At 40.7% G+C, this 10669-nt stretch overlaps 1 protein-coding gene across 4 annotated transcripts in view; it reads left to right on the top strand.

Moving 5' to 3' along the window:
- The window catches only part of Acsl1 (acyl-CoA synthetase long chain family member 1), a 65775-nt gene extending 58843 nt beyond the window's left edge, over positions 1-6932 (top strand). For all 4 annotated transcript variants that reach the window (XM_046419071.2, XM_046419072.2, XM_046419073.2 and 1 more), the window contains 6 exons: positions 813-901; positions 1511-1627; positions 2985-3128; positions 4633-4734; positions 4850-4921; positions 5213-6932. In XM_046419071.2, coding sequence (XP_046275027.1) covers positions 813-901; positions 1511-1627; positions 2985-3128; positions 4633-4734; positions 4850-4921; positions 5213-5353 — 665 coding nt within the window. In that variant the 3' untranslated portion in view covers positions 5354-6932. The remainder of the gene's footprint in view (positions 1-812; positions 902-1510; positions 1628-2984; positions 3129-4632; positions 4735-4849; positions 4922-5212) is intronic.
- Positions 6933-10669: the final 3737 nt, after the last annotated feature.

A 10669-nucleotide genomic window follows, 5' to 3' on the forward strand; every position in this document is an offset into this window, starting at 1 on the left:
CACTGCAATTAATAAACTTCCCTGATTTATTCGGTGTTTTATTCATATCAGCACTACCTGGTAATAACAGGTAACATATTTCACTGGAATGAATGCTGATATATGGTGTTTGTTTCATTTTTAACCTCAGGTTCCTTAACAGCCAAAGAATTTGGCATAGTGATCTCTAGATGTTAAAATTGTTAAGACATGGGCATTGTTTGCAATGCTCTTTAAATGCATCTGATATCTGTCATTTTTGTTTTTGGAAAAGACAACCCAATCCTAACACCCTTTGACAAGAGAGGTAAATTGACAGTGGAAATAAGCACTGTCCTGTCTGAATAAACTTAAAAGTGTAGAAAATGTTTGTCCGTGCTTAAGGAGATAAGACAGTATTGGTCAGAATCAGATGGTGCATGACAGAATAATCAAGGTTTGCCAGAGCTGTGTATATTTTCTCAGAACAGGGACATGAAGTTTGAGGGCTGGGCAAATAATGAGTGTGGTCAGTCAGATCATATAAACCAGGTAAAAAAAAGTTTTAGAATGCTTCCAGGTATTTGTGCTAACTAAATTAGTTGCTAAGTTATTTATACTTTGAAAAATAATTCAGAGCCTCAAATTTGGGTAAGGTCCAGAGGAAATTTTTGAATATTTTCATCTGTCTTCTTAAATTATTTTACCAGGGAGAGAATGGCTGTAATTGCAGAAGCCAGAAGTTTGTAGCAGCTTTATGATGACTGAGGCTTGTTGGTTATAAAAATGCTTTGTCCTGAGGATATTAGCCGTAGCCTCAGGAATGATCGTTCTCTTATTTAATTAATGCACAGGCCATGTCGGTGCCCCCATGCCTTGCAATTTTATAAAACTTGTTGATGTGGAAGAAATGAACTACTTGGCTGCTAAGGGCGAGGGCGAGGTGAGTGAAACCCCGTTGGTCCCTGACCCGCATGGCCATCTCCCATAATAGCTGGCCACTCTGAGGGCAGCGCCTGTTCCCAACACGGCTCAATAAAGCTGTTGAGCTCAACTTTATGGGTGATCTTTAGAGTCCAACAGGGTTCTTATTGAAGGTACATTTGTGTTTCACTCCCAGGGGGTCAGAAGACAGACGCTAATGCCTGCCTCCTGCCAGATACGCAGGGGTTTGGGCTCCAGAGCGATGCAGAAGCTCAAGTGGCCCAAGTCCTCAGGGCAGCACATCTTCTGTTTGCTGATTGCCCTGGATGCCTATTAGGGAGCCACTGTACTGGGTGGAAAGCCTCATTACTTGAAAGTGATTACATCCCTTTGGGGGCTTCTAGCAGCTCTAGGGCGGCAAGCATTCGCCCTGTAATTTGATGGCAGTGGAGGTAACAAAGGGACATAGGGACCTTGGAGGTGCCTCCAGGATCTTGATGGTTTCTGGTAACTCCCTCTGGATCCTGAAATTCAGGGCTTCCTAGCTAAAAGTGGGGACACACGCATACCCCTGTTGTTGGGAGAAGCCCCAATACATGCTATTAACAGATTCTTTTTTTTTTTTAAGGTGTGTGTGAAAGGGCCAAATGTATTTAAGGGCTACTTGAAGGACCCAGCAAAAACGGCCGAAGCTTTGGATAAGGATGGCTGGCTGCACACAGGAGACATTGGAAAGTGGCTGCCAGTAAGTTGTCAGCTCTTCTTCTCACACACAGTTTTGTTCCCTACGGGGGAGAAAATATCCACCAGATGCACAGCTGCCATGAAGCAGTGACACCCTCCATACTCTGTTTCCCTTTTCACTCGTTGAATGGTACGTTGTAGACAGGCTCATACTCTGACCATAATTGTTTAGGAATTTGACTTTAACGCTAGCAAATGTGTTTTGTTTGGATGCTTAACATTAAATTCTGGTGGCTGCTTCCCACTTGAAATCCAACAAGAATGGCATTTTAAACTATAAGTGCTGCGCCTTGATAGTGGAAATTCCCACAGTCACTTTGTGGCAGGCAGTCAACTGACACTTCCCAAAGAGCCAGGAGTAACCCGGTCTCCCCCAGGGATGATGAAGGATCTGGAATCCTGCCTTAGTGTAGTAAACATTTCTTGAGCCCTTACTTTGTGCAGAGCATGGTGAAAGATAAGTCTGTGCCTTGCTCTCACAGAACTTGACTTGTGGGCTAGGGCTGTGGCTCAGTGGTAAAGCGCCTGGCATGCATGAGGCCCTGGGTTCAAATCCCCAAGCACCAAAAAAGAACTTGATTCATGGCCAGTCAAAAATGTATGTGCTTGTGGTACGTATACATAATGGAATATTACTCAGCCATAAAGAAAAATGAAATTATGGCATTTGCCTGTAAATGAATGAAACTGGAAACTATCATACTAAGTGAAATAAGCCAATCCCTAAAAACCGAAGGCCTAATGTTCTCTCTGATGTGTAGATACTGACTCACAGTAGGTGGTGGCGATTCACTGGATTGGACAGGGAGGATTGGGGGATGGGAAGGGAAAAGGCAGTAGAATGAATCGGACATAACCTTCCTATGTTCATATATGAATACCACTAGTGTAACCTCACATCATGTCAGCCCATAAGAATAGATGTTATACTCTATGATATGTCAAATATGATATGTCAAAATACATTCTACTGTCATTGCATAAGTAAAAAGAACAAATTTTTTTAAAAAAAGAAATAAGTGCCTAATTCAGGTAGGAGGCCAGATGAACGGGCTGAAATAAAGGGAGCAATTGAAACACTCCTAGTAGGCTGACAAGTCACTGTGCCGGGTGGAGAAACAGTGTGAGCATGGACTCTGGAGTCCCTTTTCTATATCTGTACCTGGCCAAATGGCAAGTTGACAAAACTCTCTAAACCTTGGTCTCCCCTCTCTGTAAAATGGGATAATGACTGGCCTCTCTGAGATGATTTTAGGGTGAAAGGATAGTGCACATGAAATGCCTTGCATTGTGTTGTGATTGATGGGTGCAAACCAGGTCAGGGACCCACTCATAGCCCCTTCCTCTCTGGTAAACAGAATGGCACACTGAAGATTATTGACAGGAAAAAACACATATTTAAACTGGCACAAGGAGAATACATAGCACCTGAGAAGATTGAAAATGTTTACCTGCGAAGTGAACCTGTTGCTCAGGTGTTTGTCCATGGAGAAAGCTTGCAGGTATGTACTTTCTAGATTGAGAACTCTGTTGCTAGGCATTGCTAGTGCTTTGGACTGCAGGTGCTTTAAATGTGATTTACAGAGATAAGCGTGCATTGACTTTTGTATCTGACGTGCTAGAATATCATTAACTCAATATATTGACTTTTTTTGTTGCTTGGCATTTCCTGCCCAGAAAAGGTTTTTTTGTTTTTTTTTTGTTGTTGTTGTTGTTTTTTCCTCCTTTCTCTTTAATTTCTTGGGGTTTTATTTGTTTTTGTTGTTATTGTTTTGTTTTTATTTTTGTTTGGAGGTACTGGGGATTGAATCCAGGGCTTCACACATGCTATATATCCAGTGAACTATATCCTTAGCCCCCTCTTTTTTATATTTTGTTTTGAGGCAGGATCCAGGCTGGCCTAGAACTTATGATCCTCCTCCCCTGGCCTCCTAGTAGCTGGGATTACAGGCCTGGCTTTTCTCTTTAACTTCCCTATTTTATTTTTTAACTTCAGTGGTCTGAATACCAATGGTAGTATTCAGGATGCTTGGGGGTGGATAATATATATTCCTCATTTAATTATGAAAGAAAATAATGATAATATAATAAAGTTTAAATTTTCAAATCTATTAAATATATCTTATTTATTATATGCCTTCTAAATAATTTTTGAGCAAATGGTAGCTATGAGCCAGGCAAAATCAACATTTCAATGGGATGTAAATTTGACAAAATGTTGGACAGATGGTGGCAAAAAAAAAAAAAGGATATCTTGTTTCCCAAAAGTTAATCTTTGAACAAATTTTGAAATTAAATTTTTTTTTTTTTTTTACTCTAAGCAACTCAGTGATACCTTGTCTTAAAATAAAATATAAAAAAGGGCTGGGGGTGTGGCTCAGTGGTTGAGCACTCCTGGGTTCCATCCCTGGTACCAAAAAACAAAATAAAACAAACAACAAAAAGAAAGAAAGAAAAAGAAGAAAAATCATTTTAGAAGAATATGTTCTTTCTTTTAAGAGAATGACCTTTTTTTAAGATTGCATCTACTTTTTCTTAATTTGCTTTAGAATCTTACCATGCTTTTGATTTTTGTTCAATTTTATTTTTGCTAAGTTGTAAAGACTGGTATTTATTAGAAAGTTTTATTTTAAAAAATGACTATACATTTTCTTTCACTCTTTTAAAGGCAGTCATCCAATATATCTGTCACCTTGTTTGCTCATTTGACCCTGTTTTATTTGTATAAAATACTTTTTCTTTGAACAGAATACATGAAAGTAAATAAAAAATGGGGTTTAGTTAGACTTCGATTTCTAGTGCTTCTTGTGAAACATTAGTTGCAGAATTCCCGATACTATCTGTATTTCAGAGCCAGGGGCTGGGTGACGGGGTACACTCTCTTCAAAAGAGGGCCCATAGTTTTTGTCAGACTCTCCTAGGGTTCCATGATGTGGCAAAATAAAGAACCACTACTTTGGAGCCCTTGGGCCAAGCCCTTTAATAACTCACTTGTCTGTGTTCCAGGCCTTTCTCATAGCAATTGTGGTACCAGATGTTGAGATACTGTGTTCCTGGGCCCGAAAGAAAGGCTTTGACGGCACCTTTGAGGAACTGTGCAGAAATAAGGTAAGGCTCTGAAGCGTCCAGGCTACCTTCGGTTTCTCCACTCTGTATTAAATGTGCCTGGGGCTCTGCACAGACCTCCAACAGAGAAATGATTTCATTTTTCTTATGTTATTAGGACGTCAAAAAAGCTATCCTAGACGACATGGTGAGACTTGGGAAAGATTCCGGTCTAAAACCATTTGAACAGGTATGACTTTCATTGATGTGAAGATTGTTTGCCAGTAGATTAGAGAAGAGGATAGGGTAACCCAAAGAAATACACAAGGAGTAGCTTGACGGGAGGGTTTTTTACCCAAGGGTGAGACTCCTGTTTTCTGGGGATCATGACACAATCCTGAGTTCTGTCCTAATGTGACACCATGGACAGGGAGCCTGCAGGGGTCCTCATCCCCTCCGAGGGCTTGCCTGCTGCAGAGACTGTGTAGGTTTGTGTGCATCTTGTGCTCCTCCCTCCTTTAACAACCTGGCTTATTTGCAGGTCAAGGGCATCGCTCTGCACCTTGAATTATTTTCTGTCGACAATGGCCTTCTGACTCCAACGATGAAGGCGAAAAGGCCAGAGCTACGGAACTATTTCAGGTCACAGATAGATGAACTGTACGCCACCATCAAGGTTTAATGTGAGGCAGAGAGCTCTGAAGAAACGGCGCACCTTCACAGTCCCTTCTTCTCTGATGGCCTTCATGTTGGTAATTTTGACTGCAGCGAGCTTAGGGAAGGAAACGTCCATGTTTGACTTGTCCGCGCGGGGTCTTGTCATAGGAATATTAGAGGAAATGGAACACTGCCTTACAGTCACCTGGCATCGCAGACCATGTTCATGGTGAAACACAATTTCCAAAATGAGCCTTAAAAATTGTAAAGGGGAAATTTATAAAAGTGCTAAGTTATTTAAGACTTCCTCAGTTAATAATAAGGTGGGTGTTAAAACTTCTTGTCTCCCTGTTTTTCTAACCAAGGGGTTAGGACTGTGCTGTTTTCTGAGATGTCTGCTACTTGCTGCAAAATTCTGCGGCTGTCTGCTGCTCTGACTAGTGCAGTGCACTGGAGGGAAGTTGTCCCCTTAAGAACAAGAGCAACTGTCCTGGCTGGAGAAGGTCACAAGTGGACCAGAGATTTCGTCGTCTTTTTTTTTTTTTTTTTTTTTTTTTTTTAATCCCTGCCACCTTCCCTTCCCCATCTCACACAACCCTTCTGATTTCTAAGGGTTCAGAACAGTCCCCTGTTGTTCCTGCTGGGACATAAATTTCTCAGTAAACCAAAGGACAGATCCACCTCAGAACATTGTGGGTGCTGAGTCTTAGAAGAAGGGTGGCTTGTCAGAGCAAAATGGCTTCTCACTCACACAGCAGGATTCTTTTGGACTCCTCCATATCTGGTTCCCTCCCTCCATCCTTCCCAGGGGTTATTAAAAAAAAAAAAAAAAAGATCTGCCTTAGACTCTACAGTGAAGACAGCATTTCAAGAAAGAATCACCTGGATCTACCACGCTCAACTGTGATGCCTGAATAACTCTCCACTTGATCTTTACTGAACTACTCACTGTTTGTAATGGCCAACGGGTTTTTAATGTGGTTTTCCTATCAAATGTTGATGTAGTGATTCAGTCGCTTCCCCCTCCCCAAAATGAACTCTCAGGCAAAACGTGTCTGCAAAAATATTAAGGGAGTATATACACTTGGGTACTTATTGAAATGGACCGTAATAAGCAAATGTTCTTATATCGTAATACTACCTGACCTCTAGGAAATGTATTTGACAAGCCAAAATTCTGGGATGTAGAAATATGGGGGGAAAAAAAAGATCACTTCCTGGTTTTAACTTCTCGAGGATTTTTTTTTTTTTTTCAAAGTTAATTTGGGAAATTAACAGCATTTCGCTTTATTGACAGTCTTTGCCACATTTGACCGAATCGAGCCGTTGTTTATACATTTAAAGCCACTGTTGTTGGATATGTGAGAGTACATGTATTATACAAGCACAACAGGGTTTGCACTAAGGAATTGTCATTGTAATAACACTATTTGGTAGCCTAACTTCATATGTGTATTCTTAATTGCACAAAAAAAATCAATAATTTGTCACACTGGGGTTTTGAATGTTTGCTTTAAGTGTTGGCTATTTCTATGTTTTATAAACCAAAAACAGAATTTCCAAAAACAATGAAGGAAACCAAAATAAATATTTCTGCATTTCAAGTGAGTGAAGGATCTCTTTTGATGTCAGGTTTAACACATGGGATGGCCTGTGATGTGTACAAGCAAAGAGCAAGACTGGCCCTCAGCTTCAACTTTATCCCATGAGCTTCCTGCCCTGCCCAGGTGTCTTCTTTTAACTCACTCTCGGACACTTCCAGACTCTGACCTGAGCCTGCCACCAGGTTGTCTCTGGCAACAGTCCTAATGTGTTGTGGAGAAGAAAATCATGCTGTGGATAACATGGACATTCCTGAATGGAACTTCCTTGGTTGAAATGCTACATTTCAAGAGACATTGGCAGTGATTAGTCATGAGGGCGGGGGGTAGGGGTTAATTCTGTTATCTTTCAGTAATTCTCTTACTATAGAACTATTTCAGAAGATATCAGATATAGCAGCCAACTTTTTTTCCTCTATCCCTATCTTACTCCCTGTTACCATTTTAAAAATTTCCTTTTCCATGGATATTAATTAACTCCTAATTTTTTTCCCAAGCTTGTTGTTTTAAATCAATCTTCCTTTGTCACTTAAGTTTTTATGTTTAGTGTGTTTTGTTTGTTTTCCTTCCTCTGAAGCCCAAGCCCTATGCACATATCACTGATAAGGCTTGTCTTAGCCCATTTTTCTGTTGCTTTAAAAAAATACTAGAGACTGGGTGATTTGTAAAGATTAAACATTATTTAGCTTATCATTCTGGAGGCTGGTAAGTCTAAAAGCATGATACTGGCATCTGGTGAGGGTCATCTTCCTATTATATAGAGTCCCAAAGTGGTACTGGATATGGTGGCAAAAGAGCCCACAAGAGCTAACCAAGCTGACTTATATCAGACTCTTGTGATAACTAACCAACTTCCCTATTGCCCATTGTGTATGAATGGGTGAACCCATTCCTGAGGGCAGGGGTCTTATGACCCAATCCCCTCCCAAAGGTTTCCTCTCTAATTATCAATAACATAGGACTTTGGGAATTAAATTTCCTTTTTTTAGGGGGAGGGGGAGTCCTGAGGATTGAACTCAGGGCCTCATGCATGCTAGGCAGGCACTCTACAACTAAGCTAGATCCCTAGTCCTTGGGAATTAAGTTTCCAACACATGAATTCCAGAGAACAAATATTCAAACTCTAGCAAGGTTCCTGGATCATTCTGCCTTCTTTAGTTATTAAAAGCCTTGTCTAATCTTGTCTTAAGTGTTCATTTATATGTGGTGCTGAGAATTGAACAAATATTTATTTATATGTGGTGCTGAAAATTGAACCCAGGGCCTCACACATGCTAGGCAAGCCCTCTACCACTGAGCTACAACCCCAGCCCAGTGCACATGGTTTTGATTGCTATCTGATGGTTTTCCTAACTCTTCCCTAACTACAGTCTGAGGTTCTTGGGAATAGGCATTACCTTCCTTTTCCCTCCCTTAGCACCTGAACAAATGGCTTAGAAACCAATAGATGTTCATTAAGTAAGCCTTTTAAACAGAAGCTTGAAATTTTGAAAGTTCCTCTTGCCACTGGGTCAAAAATAAACGCTGGGGCTTGTTTGATGATGGTGAAATACACATACAGTTGCCATCTTAACCATTTTTCAGCATGCATTTCAGCAGCAAGTACACAAACATTCTTGCTTTCTCCTCATCCATTCACAAAACTTTTCATCTTGCAAAGAAGCAGCTTTGCATCCACTGAATGATAACTCCTGCATCTCTTGTTTCTGTGACCGTGAGTAAATACCTCCTTCAAGTGCAATCTCACAGCAATGCACAAAAGTTCTGTTTTCCTAAGTCCTCCCTAACCCTTGTTTTATGTTTATGTGGTTATTTTGTTTCTGTTTTCTTATCATCCTAATGAGTATGAAATGGTATCTTGTTTTGATTTGCATTTCCCTTATGATCATTGATGTTGAACATCATCGTTTGATAGCCATTTGTGTGTCCTCTTTGGACAAATTTTTATTCAAATCCTTTGCCTGCTCTAACACTGAGCTACATCCCTCGCCTTTTTTATTTTTGATTTGAGACAGGGCCCCACTAAGTTGCCTGAGCTGTCCTTGAGCTTGTGATCCTCTTGCCCCATCCTCCTGAATCACTGGAATTACAAGTGTGCACCACCATGCCCAGCCACCCATTTTTAAAATTGGGTTCTTTGGAGTTTTGTGTTATTGAGTTATAGGAGTTCTTTATATATTCAGGCTATTCATCTGGAAACAGTTTTTTTAATTCTTAACTTTCACGGTGCATTGATTGGGGTCATTGCCTGCTCAGCAGCACTGAATATACAATGGAGCTTCTTCCTACAAATCAAAACTGCACCTCAAAAGCCCACTGGTCTCTTTCTCTCTCTCAAACCCTCCTCTTTAGTCAGTACAGAAAACAGGAAATATTATTGACCACAGCTGGGTTTTGCCTGGCAGAGAGGCAATCGTTTCTTCCAACCAGGCCTCCTGCATCTGCATTTTAAGCTTCTTTCAGCAGCTGCCACACAAGCTGGTTCTGGTGGAACTGAGCCAGGAGGCCCGTGTGAGTAAGTGGTGGCAGCTCAGCTGGCCCCTCCTTCCTGGCCCCAGCAAGGACACACCCTCGCTTTATTTCTAAATTGGAAAAGCAGTTTGTTTTTAAGTATATTTGATGTTTAGTAAATATTTTTGCCTTTCTCCCTGGCTTTAGACTTACTTAGGAGAATAATAAACTAAACTGTACAGTGTTGCTGCACACCAAGCACATTTTACATAGATTAGCCCTTTGTATATTTCCAACCTTTTGAGCCGATTTCTGCCTGTATCCCCAGTTTGCAGATGAGCAAATCAACACACACAGGTTTTGATCCACGTCATGCACCTAGACGAATAGAGCTGGCAGTCTGGCCGCAGAGGACCCTTCACCTCAAGCTACAGATTACTCTTCTGTCTTCTCTGTTTATAGCAAGGTCTACTTCCAGACAAACTGAGCATCAGTGCATGTGGTTTGGTTTTTTGGTGTTTTTGTTGTTGTTTAGTATTTTATGAATTGTTGAAGGACCTTTATTTATTTATTTATATGTGGTGCTGAGAATTGAACCCAGGGCCTCACACATGCTAGGCAAGCCCTCTACCACTGAGCTACAACCCCAGCCCAGTGCACATGGTTTTGATTGCTATCTGATGGTTTTCCTTCGTCATAGCAGAGGCTATTACCACTTTTATTCTGGATTTATGACTTAAATTAAAAGTCAACAATTATGTACAATGGTAACCCCAAATTCAACAAGGACCAAAAAGCTGGATAGAACCAACCACTGCCTGTTAGGAAGAAAATTTGCATCAAACTGGGTCACAGACATTTTGCAGGTTCATGTTGTTCCTTAGAACTTGTAGAAATTTCCAACTTTGGAGGTGATAACAGCTACAGATATTGTGGATTTAGTATGCAGAAACACATACTATGCTATTTACCTACACGTTTAATTCTTCCCAAAACTCTGGTAGGTAATCAGTCCATAATTATGTATTTGCCATCTGCTAAGTGCCAGGCCCTGTTCTATAGGGACACAGCAGTGAGCACAGCAGACCCCATCCTTGACCTGGAGAATCTCAAAACTGGAGATAGACAGCAGTCAAGGAGCAAATGAACAATTTAAAATTGTGATAGATGCTTTGAATAAAACACTTGTATTAACATTGTTCATTTTTAAGTAGGGTGGTCAGGAAAAGTTTCCATAAGGAGATAACATGGAAGGTGATAACCTGAAGACTGAACAAGATCCAGCTTGC

This window comes from Marmota monax, unplaced genomic scaffold, assembly GCF_021218885.2.
Source record: "Marmota monax isolate L192 unplaced genomic scaffold, Marmota_monax_Labrador192_F-V1.1 WCK01_AAM20220418_F8-fsc00113, whole genome shotgun sequence".
NCBI lineage: Eukaryota > Metazoa > Chordata > Mammalia > Rodentia > Sciuridae > Marmota > Marmota monax.